The sequence below is a fragment of the Anguilla rostrata genome, chromosome 8 (genome assembly GCF_018555375.3).
Source record: "Anguilla rostrata isolate EN2019 chromosome 8, ASM1855537v3, whole genome shotgun sequence".
In the NCBI taxonomy this organism is placed as follows: domain Eukaryota; kingdom Metazoa; phylum Chordata; class Actinopteri; order Anguilliformes; family Anguillidae; genus Anguilla; species Anguilla rostrata.
Genome location: NC_057940.1, coordinates 4,660,996 through 4,680,666, shown reverse-complemented (window position 1 = coordinate 4,680,666; position 19,671 = coordinate 4,660,996). Strand labels below are relative to the sequence as shown.

At 45.8% G+C, this 19,671-nt stretch overlaps 1 protein-coding gene and 1 long non-coding RNA gene across 2 annotated transcripts; both read right to left on the bottom strand.

Moving 5' to 3' along the window:
• Window positions 1-214: 214 nt before the first annotated feature.
• On the bottom strand, window positions 215-1,615 carry LOC135260611 (uncharacterized). Its single transcript, XR_010331677.1, has 2 exons — window positions 798-1,615; window positions 215-358 (listed from the first exon to the last, which is right to left on the bottom strand). It is a non-coding gene; the product is annotated as an uncharacterized LOC135260611 (long non-coding RNA).
• Window positions 1,616-5,486: 3,871 nt separating this feature from the next.
• Window positions 5,487-18,440, bottom strand: nfatc4 (nuclear factor of activated T cells 4). The gene is made up of 13 exons (XM_064345977.1): window positions 17,395-18,440; window positions 15,431-15,591; window positions 14,239-14,742; window positions 13,174-13,349; window positions 10,989-11,151; window positions 10,242-10,342; window positions 9,730-9,831; window positions 9,176-9,375; window positions 8,896-9,036; window positions 8,632-8,687; window positions 7,592-7,718; window positions 6,369-7,040; window positions 5,487-5,778 (listed from the first exon to the last, which is right to left on the bottom strand). The coding sequence occupies exons 1-13, from the start codon at window positions 17,510-17,512 to the stop codon at window positions 5,720-5,722; spliced, it is 2,580 nt and encodes an 859-aa protein (XP_064202047.1). The 5' UTR covers window positions 17,513-18,440; the 3' UTR covers window positions 5,487-5,719.
• Window positions 18,441-19,671: the final 1,231 nt, after the last annotated feature.

Below are 19,671 nucleotides of genomic sequence, written 5' to 3'. Positions count from 1 at the left end.
TGGCCATATGACTGCCAGTGTGCATACAATACCCAGAATTCTTCTGACATTCCTACTCTCAGTTCCTATTCTATGAACTTATATTTTCAATTTCCATTTGCCACCTGATTCTGAACTGATTTCACAGGAGTTCAAAAAGTCTATTGGTTTGAATTTAACTGTGCTTTTAAATATGCTAAAATGGCCATAGATATTTATTTAAGGTCCTTAGTAGTTTATTGGGTGAGAAAGCATTGAAGAAAGAAAAATATGTAGTTCCATTCATTTAAGAACAAATTTATGAGTATAGTCTGTGTCCATGTTTTGTAACCTCAGCATAGCTTGCCAATATTGCTAATGAGATAAGAGCACCCATTGCCTTTAAATGCTAATGAGAGAATAGCACCCCTTGCCTTTAAATACTAATGAGATAATAGCTTCACATCCTTTTAAATGCTAATGAGACAAGAGCACCCCTTGCCTTTAAATGCTAATGAGATAAGAGCACCCTTGCCTTTAAATACTAATGAGAGAATAGCATCACATCCCTTTAAATGCTAATGAGATAATAGCTTCACATCCTTTTAAATGCTAATGAGGTAAGAGCACCCCTTGCCTTTAAATGTTAATAAGATAAGAGCACTATTTCTTTTAAATGCTAATGAGACAAGAGCACCCCTTGCCTTTAAATGCTAATGCAATAATAGCATCACATCCCTTTAAATGCTAATGAGATAAGAGCACCCCTTGCCTTTAAATGCTAATGAGATAAGAGCACTCTTTCCTTTAAATGCTAATGAGATAAGAGCACCCCTTGCCTTTAAATGCTAATGAGATAATAGCATCACATCCTTTTTAATGCTAATGAGATAAGAGGATTACTGCCTATAAAATACCACAATACGCCCCCTTTTAATTTCATAGCTTTGGACAATTATTTTAGTTCCATTTCATCTAAAAAAGAAAACCTATCAAATTACAGGTGCAGTCAAAACAAGAAGGATAGGAGTGGTTGTATTGAAAGGAGAATGGACTTGGGATATGGGGGGGGGGGGGTGATAATTCAAACAGAGGGATGACTCCAAGCAGAGGCTTTGGCTGTTTATATTTTCCCTACACGTCTGTGTGCGGCTGTTATGTGATGTACTGCGTGTTTAAATAATAAAAGAATAAAAGAATACATGACCCCATCACTTCAGTATGAAAAGGTCCCACCACACTAGAGGACACGTGATACATAACTGTACTCCAAAACACAACCTCACACAGATACACAACTCTACTCTAAAACACAACCTCACACAGATCGACAACTCTATACCAGTGAAGACCTTCATATATGTACACAGCTAATACACAACATCAACAGATACACAACTAATGCACAGCCTCACACAGATCGACAACTCTATACCAGTGAAGACCTTCATATATGTACACAGCTAATACACAACATCAACAGATACACAACTAATGCACAGCCTCACACAGATACACAACTCTATACCAGTGAAAACCTTCATATATGTACACAGCTAATACACAACATCAACAGATACACAACTAATGCACAGCCTCACACAGATACACAACTATATACCAGTGAAAACCTTCGTATATGTACACAGCTAATACACAACATCAATGAGCAACATGGCTCAGAGTAAGAACTAATTTCTGCAGTCGGAGTTGTCCGCTTCAAACCCCTGCTCAGGGGTAAGACAAGTGTCCTTGAGCAAGACCCCTAACCCCTAACTGCTCTGGTGAATGAGAGGCATCAATTGTAAAGCGCTTTGGATAAAAGCGCTATATAAATGCAGTCCATTTACCATCAACAGATACACAATCCTACTCTAATACACAACCTCACATGGGAACATAACTAATACACAGCCTTTTATCAAGTCAACATCACTTTAGGGAAAGATGCCCTAAGTCTAAATGCCCAGTGGGTAGTTAATAAATGCCCTAGTCGAGTGTGTCATACATTCTTTCGGTAGCTCCACACGTCCTTGTTGCTCCTGCAGGAGAGATGGCTAAAAACAAAATCTTTCTTTTTTTAAAAATTAGCAATGCAAACTATTTTAAACGTAGCGCGTGTGTAACTGTCAGTACGAGCAGCAAAAAGGACAGCAGCTGGAGATGTCCTGGGCCAGGATCAGTCGAGCTGTCCGATCTGGATCTGGATCTACTGTAAGGACCTGGCGACTATTCTCAGCCAACGCCATTACTGTGTGGGCAGCATTAAGGGCTGCTCACATCGGCATCTACTGATGTCCTCAGGACAGACAGGCTTTCTCTCCAAGGACTGTTCTGCACGAAAAAAGCACCACGTTTGCTGAAATGCGTAAAGGTGTAAAATCCAGGTTCGGAACGCCGCCTGGAAATCGCCTGGATTTGCTAATTAGCAGAATTCAGCAGCCAGGAGGTAGAACTAATTTGTATAATCGGCTGGTTGTGTTGGGTGCATGGGTGGAAGAAACACACAGCCTGGACTTTTTTTTTTTCTTTCCACCTCTGCCGAGATGGTGGAGTAACTAAAGGAGACCTGCTCGCCTTCACATTACAGGCGTTTAGCAGATGCTCTTACGACTTACACAACTTTTACACTCAGCGTTCACACTGCATCCATTTACAGTGTAATGCTGGATGTGCACTGAGGCAATGCAGGTTAAGTGCCTTGCTCAGGGGTACAACGGCAGTGTCCTACCTGGGAACCTAAACTGTGGCCTTTAGATTACCAGACCAGCTCCTTACACATTATACTACACTGCAGCCCTATTATACTCACACTGGACCTGGAGAAGTGGCACAAAATGTCTGCCAGGAAGCCATAAAAAGAGCAGTCTGGCGTGTCTGGCCTCTCACTGCCAAAACGCACCTCCAGCCTGGGTTGTCCATCCCCCTTGCAGTAAAGAAGCACAAGCTAGATGAAGCCACTGGACGTTTGCCCCGAAAAAAAGATCTACTCTCATTATGAGAAGCTGCTGGAGGTTGGCTTTCATACAGATAAGCAGTGCATCTGTCTCCTGTGTACTGTGAATGAAGACAAGGGCCACCATGGCCTCAGCTGGAGCAAAAAGAGCTGAGAAACCAGTAAGAGCTGCACATATATATGCATAGGCTATATAAATGAAGCTTTTATTATAAATAAAGTTAAAATAAAAAATATATAAACAACAATATTTAGTATTATTATAAACTATTATCATCATCATCATCATTATCATTATTATTAATAATATGATGATGATGATGATTATTATTATTATTATTATCTGCAATAAGAATTTCCTGCTCTTTGAAATTTTTGTGTTAGGAAAGTCAAATCCTGATCTAAATATTTCTTGCAAGAACAGTACATTTGTTTATTATTTGTACCATTCCCCCCCCCCCCCCCCCCCCATTTATATAGAATAAACACTTCCAAAAAGAGCCAGGGCCATTAATCGAATAACTTTTAAAATATTTTTTTCCGGAAAGAAGGGAAAATTTCTCTGAAAATGTGTTTCCTTTAAACCATGCATTATTACGGGCGGTATAGCATGTTCTCTTTCAATGACAAGCTTGCATTAATGCCTGTGCTGTGCTGCGCTGTATGTTTTTCAGAATATATACGTATACACAAGGACAGCGTAAAAGGTCATTTCTGATTATCTGTTTTCTGTCTTCAAGTGCGATTTTCCTGATACACTTTCCTGATAGTGCCCGTCTCTCTTAATGTGGTTTTAACTAATGCTTTGTTTATGGATCGCGAAGATACGTATACTCACTATGCGGTATAATCACGATTCTACAAGTGCTACAGCCTTTTTTAAAAATTTCAAGTGTTTCCTGCTTTCATAGTTTCTATTGCTATTCCCTGGGCAAACTGTGACCGAATATTAAACGCATATGATTTTCCATACTCAATAAAATATGCAGTGTTAAATCAACTCAGTACAGACCACATATGGTCCCCATTGGACTCACATGCACTCTGTTAAGACTTGCGTCAACAGCCGGACATTTTACCGAGCATGAATACAACATTTCATACGAGTGCATACGGTAAAACTGCGTTCCATAAAGTGTGCGCGCGATATTTTTTCCGTGTATAAAAGAGTATTTTTTCCACCGCACGCACCTGGGGGTGGGGGGGGACGCGGAGGAAATTCCAGCACGGAAAAAAAAAAATCCAGGAGAAAGGAGGAGCCGAATTATCCGAGGCAGACAACAGCTGACTGCTGGAAGAGCCATTTCGGGGCTCGCGGTCTGGGCTCTTCCTCCAGGCGGCCCACCGGGAGGAAGACAGAGTTTGGCCGCTTTCCAAACCCCCGATCCCTCGAACCGCACTGCGGGGATAAAACGCCGTCTGGGGACCCCGTAAGAGCCAAGTTACAGGCCTTGTTCCGGGGTACTCAAATCTGGCCCGGGGAGGCCATTAGTACCGCTGGCTTTCTCTTTTGCCGTCTGACAGTCAATTGATCTATTAGCTCCATTGATTCATGCCAGAGATTCAACACACCCGGGGCCTTTATCCTATTTTGAAATTGTAAGAAGCAACTCCATTTTTCTTCCTCTCGCATTCATGGTTGCCGTTGCTTACTGATGACTTGCTGTTGCTTAATGACGCAGGATAACTTGTAAACGTTGCCGTTTGCTATTTCCCTCCCAAATCGCAATGGCAATCAAGTCTTCTTCCGCTTGTTTCTGTTTTGCTAAATCTGGCTATTTATAATGCTTAATCTCTTTAGAGCAGGGGTGGCCAACCCTGGTCCTGGGGAGCCGCAGGGTCTGCTGGTTTTTGTTTTCACCTTAAATACAGCAACCACTTAGACTGAAGAAACCAGGTGAGGTGAGTTAACTGTGTAATCAACTGCTATAATTGATCAATTAAATGCAGAGTAAAAACTAAAACCAGCAGACCCTGTGGCTCTCCAGGACCTGGGTTGGCCACCCCTGCTTTAGAGCGATGACTTAACATGAACTTCCTGGATCTTCACACCTGTCTATTATCTCTGTGGCTCCTCCTCCATGGTGTGGGTTGGTGAGCGAAGTGGTCTCTGATCTGAGAGCACGATTGGAGGAAGCCATGAAGGCTGACGGTTTGTGGGGAAACTCTCCTCATTGTGACACAATGTCTCCTCCATCTTGTGATCCAGTGCTCACTGTGTCTCCCGGTCCTCACTGTGTCTTTATGTTCTCTATACACACACACACAGACCCAGACAAATGCATGCACACAATTATGCACACATACAGATGCAGACACACGCACGCACACACACTTACATACTCACACATGCACACGTATACACGTGCCCACACACGCCTACACACACAGACACAGACAATTACACACGCACACTCACGTGCGCGCACACACACGCTTACACACATGCGCACACACATGATACATGCACAAACACAGATACACACACATGGAAACACACACAATATACACATACTGAAACGCACACTCTCACAAACACCTATACACACAGACACACGCACATACTCAAAAGCACTTTACTTGCATAGTTTATTTTGAAAACAGATGAAAAACTTTGTTTGTTTAGTAAAATATATAGGACTGGATATCTATACATAGACTGACAACGGGAGGCCCACTCAGAAACGAGACTCCGCCTACCGCAGTCTCTCCCAATATCAAATGCTCATACCGTGCAATATAACATAATAAAGACATGAGCAATGGAAAGCTGATGTGGGCCGGGAACCGCAGCATCTGTGCTCGTCACGGCCTGCTGTGTTCCCGTGGGAACGGGCCGAAGTCTTCTCCGATGAACTCGCTCACTGTGGAGGCACAAGACGGAGCAGCATTACGATCAATCAATCAATCAATCAATCAACTAATCATCCAGTCAGACAGTAAATCAGTCAGTCAGTCAGTCAGTCAGTCAGTCAGTCAGTCAATCAATCAATCAATCAACCAATTAATCAATCAATCAACAAATCATCCAGTCTGTCAGTCAATTAGTCAGTCAGTCAATCAATCAATAAATCAATCAATCAATCAATCAACTAATCATCCAGTCAGACAGTAAATTAGTCAGTCAGTCAATCAATCAATCAAGCAAGCAATCAACCAATTCATCAATCAATCAACAAATCATCCAGTCAGTCAGTCAATTAGTCAGTCAGTCAATCAATCAATCAATCAATCAAGCAATCAACCACTTAGTCAATCAGTCAGTCAATCAATCAGTTACCCAGTCAGGCAATTAATAAATCAATCAGCCAACCAACAGACCTCCAAATAATCAATATTTGTAAACTGGTTCATTTTTGTCTGAAATTTGTTATATAAATTAACATTATTATGAAATAAAAAATAAATAAATAAATTAACTTGAGCACTGATCTCTGCTGTAAGAACTCCTCACCTTCCTCCAGAGTGATCTGCTGAATGGCCGACGGGCCTGCATAATCCAGGGCACTTTCCTGCATCTTCACCCCAGTCGGAGCTCCCGATCCTGGGGTAGTCCTCCCGGCAGGCCCCCCGCCCTGGGGCTCCCAACCTTCAAACTGAGTGCACGGCTGGGTGTAAAAGTCCTGGTAGGGGGAAGGGTGGCGGGGCGGGGAGGGGCATATTTCTGGGGGGTAGGGGCAGCTGGAGTACAGGGAGTGCGTGGAGGTGTGGGGGCTACTGGCTGGAAAGGGAGAGAGAGAGGAGGAACAGGAAGGAGAGGGGGAGGAGGAGAGGTACGGGGAGTCGAGCCAGGGGCAGGGCGAGGGTGTTTGGGGGTTTCGGGGGTACAGGGGGGGCAGCAGCTCGGTGAACCCCAGCTCCAGGTTCTCCAGGCTGGGGTTCCTCTCAGACAGGGCCCCCCCACGATCAGGCCCCTCCTCCAGCCCCTCCGCCTCACGGTACCCCTGCAAGGAGGGGGGTGGATATGCCCTCACCAACCCCAGCTCTCCGTCCTCACAGTCCCCGCCCACCAGTATCCCATCAGCCTCTGCTTCTCTCAGACCCCCTACGGGACACAGGGTCACACCGTCCAGAGGCACAACGATGCGGTGGGACACAGAGAGAGGGTCCTCCTGTTTAAACATGACTGCAGAGGAGAGAGAGAGAGAGAGAGAGAGAGAGAGAGAGAGGGAGGGAGGGAGGGGGAGGGAGAGGAAAAGAGTGGGAGAGCGAGAGGGAAACAGAGAGAGGGGGGAGAGAAAGATAGATTGAAAGAGGAGAGAGAGAGGGAGGAAGAGGGAAATTGTTATTAAAAAAGGAAGGGAGACAAGATGAGAGGAAATTTAAAAATTATTATTGCCTTTATTATATTTCCTTCAAGTGTTCAGTTGTTCCAATGCTACAAAAGTATTTAAGCTTTGAAATGTCAAGCCTAAACAGCACGTACATTTCCACTGAATTGACAATATGTGTGAGAGAGAGAGAGAGACAGAGAGAGAGCTCAATCACAGCACAATATTTGCTTTTAAGCAAAGGCAATGCCTTGTCATATTCAACATGATACTCTTTACAGACAAATGCGAGATAGGACAGACTGACAGACACATCAGAGACGGACCTGTGGTTCGTCTAAATCAGACTGACAGACAGACTGACAGGTACGGCCAGATAAACACACACACACACGCACACACACACCTGGCAGGTACTTGAAGCAGTGTGTGCTGCTTCTTTTCCTCTTCCCATTGGACACGTACAGACTGACGGACACTGGCCGAATCGCAGACAGGTCACTGTAGGCTGGGACTCGCACGGACAGTAAGCACTGAGTGGAGGGACACGCACACACACTGCAGTTACTTACATACTTACACACACACGCACACACACTGCAGTTACTTACATACTTACACACACACACACACACACACACACACACACACACACACACACACACACACACACACACACACTGCAGTTACTTACATACTTACACACACACGCACACACACTGCAGTTACTTACATACTTACACACACACACACACACACACACGCACACACACTGCAGTTACTTACATACTTACACACACATACACACACACATACACACACATACATACATACTTACACACACACACACACACACACACACATACATACATCCACATCATATTCATTTTTGTTTCTCCCCCCCCCCCCCCTTTACCCCCAGTTTGGAATACTCAGTCGTATATCGCTTATAACTGCATAGCGTTTATAACAACATCTAAATTAAAGAAATATCTCCAGTACAGATTGTCAAAATAAAGGATTATGCTACTCAGCAACCGTGCTACCCCGGAACGGTGCTGGTCTGAAACTGTGCTACCCAGTGGTTGTGCTAACCTGTAACTGTGCTACCCAGTGGTTGTGCTAATCTGTAACTGTGCTACCCAGTGGTTGTGCTAACCTGTAACTGTGCTACCCAGTGGTTGTGCTAATCTGTAACTGTGCTACCCAGTGGTTGTGCTAATCTGTAACTGTGCTACCCAGTGGTTGTGCTAATCTGTAACTGTGCTACCCCCTATTGGTGCTAACCTGTAACTGTGCTACCCAGTGGTTGTGCTAATCTGTAACTGTGCTACCCCCTATTGGCGCTAACCTGTAACTGTGCTACCCAGTGGTTGTGCTAATCTGTAACTGTGCTGCTCTGTGAATGTGCTAATATGTAGCTGTGCTACTTGAGGCTATACATACTTCACTGCTTTTGTCCCGGTTCACACAAGCTTCCTCTTCCCATTGGAGCTTGCCATCTGCCAATCAACATAAATATTCAGTTGGTCTTTACATTTTCAGGTTAAATCAGAAATGATCAGGCACTCCCTTATTTTGAAGTCATTTAGCACACACACCCTCTCTCAACAATTACATTCGCACATGTATGTGTCTCTTGCACACACGTGTGCACAGACACACACACATACACACACTTTCACTCAGTTACACACACACACACCCTACCAGTCCCTCTCTCCATGAATATGACTCTAGAGGTGGTCAGATAGTTAGCTCCGCTCAGGAGAAGCTCCTCCCCTCCCTCCACGGAGCAGGACGATAGGCTAATGGACTCCACCACTGGCAGCTCCTGAGCCGAGCGCTGAGCTGGAAAAAAAAAAAGAGTCGGACGCCCGTGATTGGCTGCAGTAAGGCCAAGGTGGTACGTGATTGGCTGCAGTAAGGCCATGGTGGTACGCGGTTGGCTGAAAGAAGATGGAGACGAGGGACTGGGCCGCACACTCACAGCACTCGATGGGCAGGGAGGCCACCTGCAGGGCGAGCACTCGGCCGGGCGGGGCCGTGGGCGTGGCGGTGGGCGGGGCCAGGGGCAGGTGCGTACGGAACACCAGGCGAACACGCGTGTTCTTCCTCCCTACGTCCGTCTCCCCCTTGCGCAGCTCGATGTCCGAGTTCCGCAGCTTCAGGATCCCTGCGCAGTCAATACTGATACACACACACTGTTACACACACACACACACACACATACACAGTTACACAAACACACACATGCAGACACTCACACACACTGTTACACACACACACACACACATACATACAGTTACACAAACACACACATGCAGACACTCACACACACACACACATACACAGTTACACAAACACACACATGCAGACACTCACACACTGTTACACACACACACACACACACACTGGAACACATTGACACACACAGTTACACACACATTCTATTACACACACTCACACACACTGAAACACACTGATACACACAGTGGTAAACACTGACACACACAGTTACACACACACACTCTCTCCCCTCACAGAGCAGTCATGTTGGTTTCAGGGTTGAGGGGGATGTCCAGCAGCTTGGTCCCAGCCTGGATGCTCTCCTGACTGGCAGTGCCAACCATTTTACCTGTAACCCTGTGGGAGATGGATCAAAACACACACACACAAGCGCGCGCACATACACACACACACACACACACATACAAACATGCACGCATGCGCACACACACACACACATACGCACGCACAAACAGACACACACACACACGCACATGCACCCACGTGCACACACACACGTACACACACACAGACACACACAAACACACACACGCACATGCATGATTAAAAACTCTACTTGATATCATGCTACAGAGCATCTGTGTATCTGACAGAAAGGGCCTGAGTACCTAAGTATCTGGAGTAAGATTTCATTATCTAAGTATCTGGAATAAGATTAGATTACCTAAGTATCTGGAGTAAGATTGTATTACCTAAGCATTGGGAGTAAGATTTGATTACCTGTCTGTGTATCTGGTAGAATTTACCTGTGTATTTGGTAGAAAGGGTGTGGGCGAATGGATCGATCATCAGCTGTTCCAACAAACACCTGAAGGGAGAGGGGCTGTCTCTCTGTATACCCCAAGAGCTGAGCAAGAGAGAGAAAGAGAGTGAGAGAGAGAGGAGAGACAGAATGAGAGAGAGAGGAAGAGATGGATGAGAGGGAGAGAAAGTGGAATAGAGAAAAGAATGAAACAAAACTTCTTGAATATTTATATGGATGAGTTAGCTGTGTTACTGGAACAATTTTTTGCTCCTGGCCATTGCTCTAAATGACACAGAAGCTAAATTCTTACATAATGAACGTGACCTGTTTCTGATGTTGCACACAGTGCAGTGGTTACAGCGACACCTGGATCTGTTGGAGGAATTCTGTCAGAACTGGGCCCTGGTGTTTCATTATACCAAGCCAAATATTATTCTGTCCCAAAAAAAGGCTCAGATCTCAAATACAGCTTCACTTCAGCCAACACCACCTTAGAATACATGCTTATGGCTTATCATCATATGTGTATGAGTCATGCTCATAACTGCGTGAGTTAGGATTACCTCAGATTTAAAATCAGAGAAGCTACAATAAGCTGCTTCAAATGCAAATAAATAAATTTCACCGCATCTTGGCTTATTATGTACAGAAAAAGCAGAGCAGAATGACTGAGATGAACTACAATATTTCAGTTATATGGGCTCAGCAGCATGTAGAACAATTAATTATTGTGTAAACGTGCTGTTACCTTGACAACTGGATGACCACTTGGCGTGGCCTTGACCGCACCGCGACTTCCCTCCGTTTCATAATGGGCGCGGTGATGTGGGCGGGGCTGCACCTCGATACGCAACTCGTATTGGTCAAACTGGGACGGCAGTGGCCAATCAAGTGGCGGAAGAGCAGTGGACCTATCAGGAGAGTGGACCAATGAGATACAGCTGTGGTGCCAGGGAAGAGAAGGAGGTGGACTCCAATTGTAATAACTGTAGCTTAACATTTCCACTTAACAAGAGTGCGTAGATAACTGGGGTGCTGAGTGTATGAGGCCTTGTTCATACTTTCATTTTGGGACTCGACAACCAAAGTTATTACCTGGAGTTCCTCATGTTCTGTGTCCCTACACATGCGCGTATTTACAAGACCAACCACATTCACACAAATGCACGAGCAACAGTCACTCTGTCCTGTGTTTACGGTGGCCTCACTAAGTGTGTAACAGCACGACACTTGAGTCTGATTGAAAATCTCGCATTTCAAGCGTGACGCGGGTGTAAACGCGATCGTCAACGTCAACAAAAAATGGACGCGGCCGTTCAATTTTTGTCGACTGCAGCAGAGAGAAGCTGGAGAAGACCCGTGGTTCCATGTCTGAACCATCAGTGAATAAACACTGAATACACATTAACATCAAATAATACTTCTTATAACTGAACGCAAAGCTGCCTTCAGCGTGCTCAGAGGAAGTCAGGGAGCATGGCACAATGAATGACCTGAAGGTCCTTTTTCCCGTCTGTAGTCGCACAAGAAAGCTCAACCAAAGAACAAGAGTCAACTTGGACGGAGTGTAGCACAGTGGGTAAGGAACTGGGTTTGTAACCGAAAGGTCGCAGGTTCGATTCCCGGATAAGGACACTGCCATTGTACCCTTGAGCAAGGTACTTAACCTGAATTGCTTCAGTATATATCCAGCTGTATAAATGGATACAATGTAAAATGCTATGTAAAAGTTGTGTAAGTCGCTCTGGATAAGAGCGTCTGCTAAATGCCTGTAATGTAACTTCAGTAGTCGCTACCTGTTTCGAGCAGGACTCGTTACTAATAGTCGTCGCTCTCTTCGATAACCATACAAAGTGTGAACTTCACCGTACTAAGCACTAAAATGAGGAGCAACAACCGTATTTAGCTGTAATGTGAACAGAGCCTTAGTGTAGTAGTATTCATTCATGCAATGTTACAATAGTTAATAGCACACTTAACAGAAACAAGTGTAGTGACAGGGTAAATCTGATCCTCCAACTTTCACTCTTTCTTAATTTATATCCAACTGCATCCTGTGCCACAGTACAATGATCTCTCTCTCTCTACTCCTCCATTCCCTCCTTCTTTTCTTTCTTTCTGGATCTTCTTCTTCTTTCTCTTCTCCTGAAAAGTAAATATTTGATTTGCATATTTGCACCTTTCGGTGCTATACCGACATTACATTACATTACATTACAGGCATTTAGCAGACGCTCTTATCCAGAGCGACGTACACAACTTTTTTTTTATTTAGCACTTTACATTGTATCCATTTATACAGCTGGATATATACTGAAGCAATGCAGGTTAAGTACCTTGCTCAAGGGTACAACGGCAGTGTCCTTACCCGGGATTCGAACCTACGACCTTTCGGTTACAAGCGCAGTTCCTTACCCACTGTGCCACACTCCGTCCTCCATGCATTTAGAACAGGGGTTTTTAAACCTTTCTGATCCAAAGACCCCCATCCAGGCAGAAACAGACCCAACCGAGCCCCATCATAAGTTAAAAGTTCTTTGTTTAATAAGAAAAAAAAAAGTTTTTATATTTAAAAATATTTTCCCAAGACTTCATATGCAGTCATTGCATATCAAGTCAGGACAGTACCTTCAAGGACCCACTGGGGTCCACAAACCGCTGTTGAAAAGGTAATGTAATGTAATGTAATGAAAACCCAGGATTTAGACAGCAAAGCTGACAAAGAACAAAAAACAGACATCACATAGTTACCGCTAAACTGTGAAAGACGAAACAACTTTTTAATATAAGCATAAAAAGTAATTAAAGGAATTTTAAAAAGGCAAAAGTTGTCATGACAACAAAGATGCACATGTCATGTGGCCCCTGTGGATACTGCCTTTCTCTCTCTGTCCAATGTAAATAAATGCAGAGCTGTAATTATCCCTCCTCACCTGAAGATGGGGCTGTGGGCGCTTGCCCTGGCTCTGCCCCAGCCCAGGGCCGGAGGCACACACAGGTAGTCCATGCCCAGGGAGGAGGGGTCTCGCCTGGACTGCAGCGAGTCCGGTAGAGGGCAGGTGGACCCAGGGGGCGGGGCCTGGTCTGACTCCACCTCCCTGGGCGAGACCTTGGAGACGGATTCAGACAAATAAAAAAAATGTTACTCATCTGCTCTAACGGCGCCAATCTCAATTTGGCTTCGCTTCCCGCCACTAATCCTGCCATTCATGACCCAGCATTACTCACCTGGATGTCCCCACCTTCATAACTTGGCGCTAGCTTTGGGGATTTTCAAGACTAGGCTGGATATGGTGTTCGATACTATCTCGACTGTAGGTAATAAGAGCACTAATTCAGTCGGGAAAATGGCTGATCCAGTTGTAATGCAGTTATGTGGTCTAGGGGTTTAAACGTGAGGTCTAAACTCTTGCTAAGCATGCTACTATTGACGTTAAAGGTTTAATGCGGCATTACTATTCTTAATGCTACAAAACTCAGGCCTGCTGGGTGGCTCATCCAGTTAAGGCACTATTTTAGTGCGTGGATGGGACCCACAATATGGGATTGCATCCAACAACATTTAACTCAACATGACTGAACCACATTTAACTCAACATTACTAAACACAAAGTGTTTAACTCAATACGACTAAACCCCCAACATTTAATTCAATGGTACTAAACCCAAAGTGTTTAACTCAACATGACTAAACCCCCAATGTTTAACTCAACAGTACTAAACACAAAGTGTTTAATCATACGTGACTAAACCCACAATGTTTAACTCAACATGACTAAACCCCCAACGTTTAACTCAACAGTACTAAACCCAAAGTGTTTAATCATACGTGACTAAACGCACAATGTTTAACTCAACATGACTTACACCACAATGTTTAACTCAATGTGACTAAACCCCCAACGTTTAACTCAACGTGACTAAACCCACAGTGCTTAACTCAACCCCATTCACAGTAACACTGGTAGGGAGAGAGAGAGAGACAGGAGGTCAGTCACCTGACCCAAGGATGTCTTCCTGGTCTTCTGCGGAATGTTCAGTTCAAGGCAGCCGGGAGAAGCCTGGTTCTGGCAGACAGAGTCAGAACTCTGCGGGGAGCAGGGGTACTCCTCAGAGTAACTGCCCCTGCGGGAGGTGCAGGGGGAGGCCAGGGGCGAGTTCCTGCGTTTCTTGCCCCCAGGGGAAGTTGGCCGGGAGGACGGAGAAAGGCCGAACTGGGCGGTGGCTTCGTTGAGCTCCTCCTCCTCCACCAGCAGCGAATCACAGCTGGAGGCTGGGCTGAGCCACCCCCGAGAGGAGGGGCTGGAGGCGGGGCTGGGGCTGAGAGACCCGCCCCCTGTCATGCCCTCCCGGTAACAGAAGGGATCCTGGAGGGGCAGATAGAGCCGTTCCCTGTCCCACCCGCCCCCTCCGTCCCAACAACTACCCCCTCCATACTCCTCCTCCGGGGAGATGGTGGTGATCTGAATACTGGGGCATTCCAGGATCCTGGACTCTGACACCTACAGGGAGAGAGAGGGAGGGAGAGATGGTGAGGGAGCAAGAGAGAGAGAGAGAGAGAGAGAGAGAGAGAACAACACAGAAAGAAAGAGAGAGGGGGAGGCAGAGAGAGAGAGAGATGGTATTTGACAGTAGTGTTATAAACTAAAATCAGATGCAAAATCAGCTCATTGGCACAAAAAGCACTAAGTGTTATATTGCCAAAGCACACACAAACAGCACAATCCCTGTAAGGGTGGAGAAGTAATCTACAAACTAAACAAAAACAGTAAGAACAACACGACTGTAACCTCAAAAAGAATATCAACATAAAAAGACCTGGGTTAGGGACAGCGCAGTACAATGGATGTATGCTCACTGCCCCACAGGGACAGCATTCTGTAGTTTAATGGGCCCGGCAGGCAGTAACACTGTAGTTTAATGTGTCCGGAAGGCAGTAGCATTGTAGTTTAAAGTGTCTAGAAGGCAGTAACATTGTAGTTTACTGTGTCTGGGAGGCAGTAACACTGTAGTTTAATGTGTCTGGGAGGCAGTAACACTGTAGTTTAATGTGTCTGGGAGGCAGTAACATTGTAGTTTACTGTGTCTGGGAGGCAGTAACACTGTAGTTTAATGTGTCTGGGAGGCAGTAACACTGTAGTTTAACGGGCCTGGCGCTGCAGTGAACACTGCCCCCAGCTGGACACTGACCTGTATGGAGCGTGCTGGCAAGCTCTCGTACGTCCCACTGTACTCCCTCACCAATGCCCGTCTGGGGGGCGGAGAGTGCATCCCTGCCCTGAGATTGGTTGACGGCTGACCAGCAGGGATGCCGATTGGCTGGCCGGTGTGAGAGGCACTCTGAAAGCCATCTGCGGTAGAATTAGAGAGGTGGAAGGATTTACCACATCTGAACCAACAGTATTTCACTGGGACAGTGTGCAATGCTTCCCACCTGAGAGAATACAGAGAAAATGAGAGGATTCTTTGAATAGTGTGGCCATCCTAAAATGCACTTGTAGGCATGAGCAGCAGTGTGGCGCAGTGGTCAGAGCAGTAGTCAGAGCAGCATTGTGGAGCAGTTGTCAGAGCAGCAGTGGTCAGAGCAGCAGTGTGGAGCAGTCGTTACAGCAGCAGTGTAGAACAGTGGTCAGAACAGCAGTGTGGAGCAGTGGTCAGAGCAACAGTGTGGAGCAGTAGTTAGAGCAGCAGTGTAGAGCACTGGTCAGAGCAGCAGTTAGAGCAGCAGTGTGGAGCAGTAGTTAGAGCAGCAGTGTGGAGCAGTGGTCAGAGCAGCAGTGTGGGGCAGTAGTTAGAACAGCAGTGTAGAGCAGAGGTCAGAGCAGAAGTGTGGAGCAGTGTGGAGCAGTGGTCATAGCAGCAGAGTGGAGCAGTGGTCAGAGCAGCAGTTAGAGCAGCAGTGTGGAGCAGTGGTCAGAGCAGCAGTGTGGAGCAGTAGTTAGAACAGCAGTGTAGAGCAGAGGTCAGAGCAGCAGTGTGGAGCAGTAGTTAGAGCAGCAGTGTAGAGCACTGGTCAGAGCAGCAGTTAGAGCAGCAGTGTGGAGCAGTAGTTAGAGCAGCAGTGTAGAGCACTGGTCAGAGCAGCAGTGTGGAGCAGTAGTTAGAGCAGCAGTGTAGAGCACTGGACAGAGCAGCAGTTAGAGCAGTAGTGTGGAGCAGTGGTCAGAGCAGCAGTGCAGAGCAGTGGTCAGAGCAGCAGTGTAGAGCAGAGGTCAGAGCAGCTGTATGGAGCAGTGGTCAGAGCAGCAGTGTGGAGCAATGATCAGAGCAGCAGTGTGGAGCAGTGTGGAGCAGTGGTCATAGCAGCAGAGTGGAGCAGTGGTCAGAGCAGCAGTGCAGAGCAGTAGTTAGAGCAACAGTGTAGAGCAGTGGTCAGAGCAGCTGTAGGGAGCAGTGGTCAGAGCAGCAGAATGGAGCAGTGGGCAGCATAATTTTATTTTATTTATTATCTTCGAAAGTAAGAACCAATAGAGTGAAAAGAAGTGAGAGTTTTGTCCAAAGGAAGAAACGTGAAAAGAAACAACAGAAAAAGAATTATGGGACAAGAAGTGTATATGTGTACATGTATATGTTCAGAAAACAGACAGCTGGAAGTGGAGTCCACACACACACATCATACAAACAGACACACATGCACCCACACACACATCACACAAGCAGACACACACAGGCATGCACACACACACACACACACACACACACACACACACCATACAAACCCACACACACGCACATATCACACAAACACACACAAATCATACAACCCCTCCCCCCCAACACACACACGCATACATACACACATATACACACACACACTGTACACACGCGCACAAACACACATAAACACACAGGCACGGCTGATTAAAACCATATGGAGCTCCGCACGCGCACGCATACAGACACGCACAAAGAGTTACAAAATGGCACAAACACATAAACGCGCAAGCACGCATTACTAATGTCCACACGCACGAATTCAAATACGGCAAAAGCAATCTTTATTATAATTATCTTTTTTTTTTTTTTTTTAATCAAGCGCACAGCACAAGATCACTACAAACTGAACTGAAACATGGGCCAAAGCGTCCCATGTCTCCCCCCTCCCTCTCTCACCTCTAAGTTAATTTCTCGCGGTATTGGAGAATGATACTGACCGGTGCTGCTGTCCGGCCTTTCTCCTAAGCGGCACGGCGATGGGCCTCGCGGCGGATCTTCCTCGAACACTAATTTAAACTCCAGTTCACCCTCTTCCCAATCCGGCGCGGTCCCCATCCCGCCGGAGAGATGGGGATACGTTGGAAGAGACAGAGGGAAAAAGGAAAACGTCTATTTTTGTAGAATATGTTTATTATCTAAGCCTCGCTCCAACTGCGCCTCTCTGTCGCTCGTGACTGCATTCGAATTAATTCAAGTTTTAATTATCAAGCATATAAATTACAGCACTTCGCATAATTTTCCTTCAAGGATCGATCTGCGACCATAGTTCATTTTCGAGGATAGTTCCCAGCAGCTCCGAACAACATTACATAACTTAAGCAACATTTAAGTAACAGTTCGGAACAGGATTGTGACGCTAGTTCAACTAACCACTGACGCGATACTTTAGAGATAAGCTCTGCGTTTATCAACTTCTGATTTTTTTTTTTCTTCAGTTCCAGGTCGTCCTAAATTTGTTGGCTTTCCGTCGAATCTTCCTGTCACTTATTCCACTTCTCTATTGTTTTCTTCACTACGAAACCCTTGTCCCACCTCTCTCCATCTCTTTTTCCGTAAAAAAAAAAAAAAAAAAAGTTTCCCCCAAATTTTTTCGTCCTTTACCCTTAATTGCCTTTGGGCGGGTTCTTTAACCCCGTTACTCAGAGTTGATTGGACCGGTTGCTTGTCAGACCCGAAGAATCCTCTTTCCCCTCTGTCTTGAAGTCGCGCACGCTTCCTGGGTGCTGATTGGCCAAGGCCAGTGTCCCTGCGCTTAATTTAAGAGCTCCAGTTTGCCTAATGTTGAACGGTCCTCTAGCAACGAGCTGCGAAAGTGGGGCTTTGGCGATAAATGTGTGGATCTGCTGCTGTTCTTTCGTCATTTAATTGACTTTTTCTTCAAAAAAAAAACAAAAAAAACTTTTTCAGTCGTTCCGAAAAGACATGGAAATGTCCGTTTTTCTGCATCCCCCTGGATTAGATTTCGCTTCTGTTCTTTCTCTCTTATCCCCTCCCCTCTCCCTTCTCCCCTCCTCTCCTTCCACACCCTCACTCCTGAATATATCTGTTTCTCATTATCCAATATCTGCCTTGCCTGAGACAGAGGAAAAACACTTTTGCATTCTCTCTCGCATTCTCTACAGTTTTCAGCCCCCCCCCCCCCCCCCCCCCCACCCCCACCCCCCACCCCCCCTCTCTCTCACGCATACACTCACACAAACCCACGGACACATACAAACTCTCATAGACATCCACACTCTCTCACAATCACACACACACACACACACACACACAAATATTTTAATGCATCTCTTTAGTGAAAAATGAGCGGACACAGTTGGGTTGTAGTCACATCATGGCGTTCCCGGAAACGGAACGCATCATGACGGTCACGGCCTCATGGTGTTTACAGTGTGTTTCTATTTATTTCACATTTTCCCGGACGCACATCCCAGTGGAGAGCCAACTAGTGAAGCATCCATCCTGTTCACAGTACCCGTACCCGTACCTGGGGGCGGGGGCGGGGGGGGGCGCGCGCGGGGGGGGGGGGGGGGGGGTTACAGGGTGTGGCCACGGGACAAATCTTCATTGAGAATTGATCTGATTGGCCTCGGATTACCTTCGGAATGGGGAGCCACTGCCAGGACACTCTGTTTAGACTTGAATATTATCATGTTTTACATGTTTTACAGACTGAATTACAGACAAGGCTCCGTGTTCGATTTATTTGACTTATTACTCTAAGCTCACTGCAGTTGAAATGCAATAAAAAATGTACTTTTCTGTTTTTTGTTTTTTGTTTCTCTCCTTCCTACTCTCCCGGAAGTAATTAACATTCCAGAAAGAATGAGAGGGAGAGAGAGAGAGAGAGAGAGAGAGAGAGAGAGAGAGAGAGAGAGATCTGGTGTGAGAATTCTGTTGAACGGTACACGCATGCTTTTCCTGTTTGGGTCTGCATATGCGTGTGTTCATGTGTGCATTCGTGTGTGTGCGAGTATGAATGTGTGTGTGAGTGTGTGAATGTATACCGCGTGTGAGTGTGTGTGTGTGTGTGTGGGTGTGTGTGAATGTGCGTGTGAGTGTGGGAATGTATACCGTGTGTGTGTGTGTGTGTGTGTGTGAACATGCGTGTTAGTGTGGGAATGTATACCGCGTGTGAGTGTGTGAATGCATATGTATGTTTATGTATAAGGTGCGTGAGAAAATGTAGGAGTGAATGTGCATGGATGTTTTCA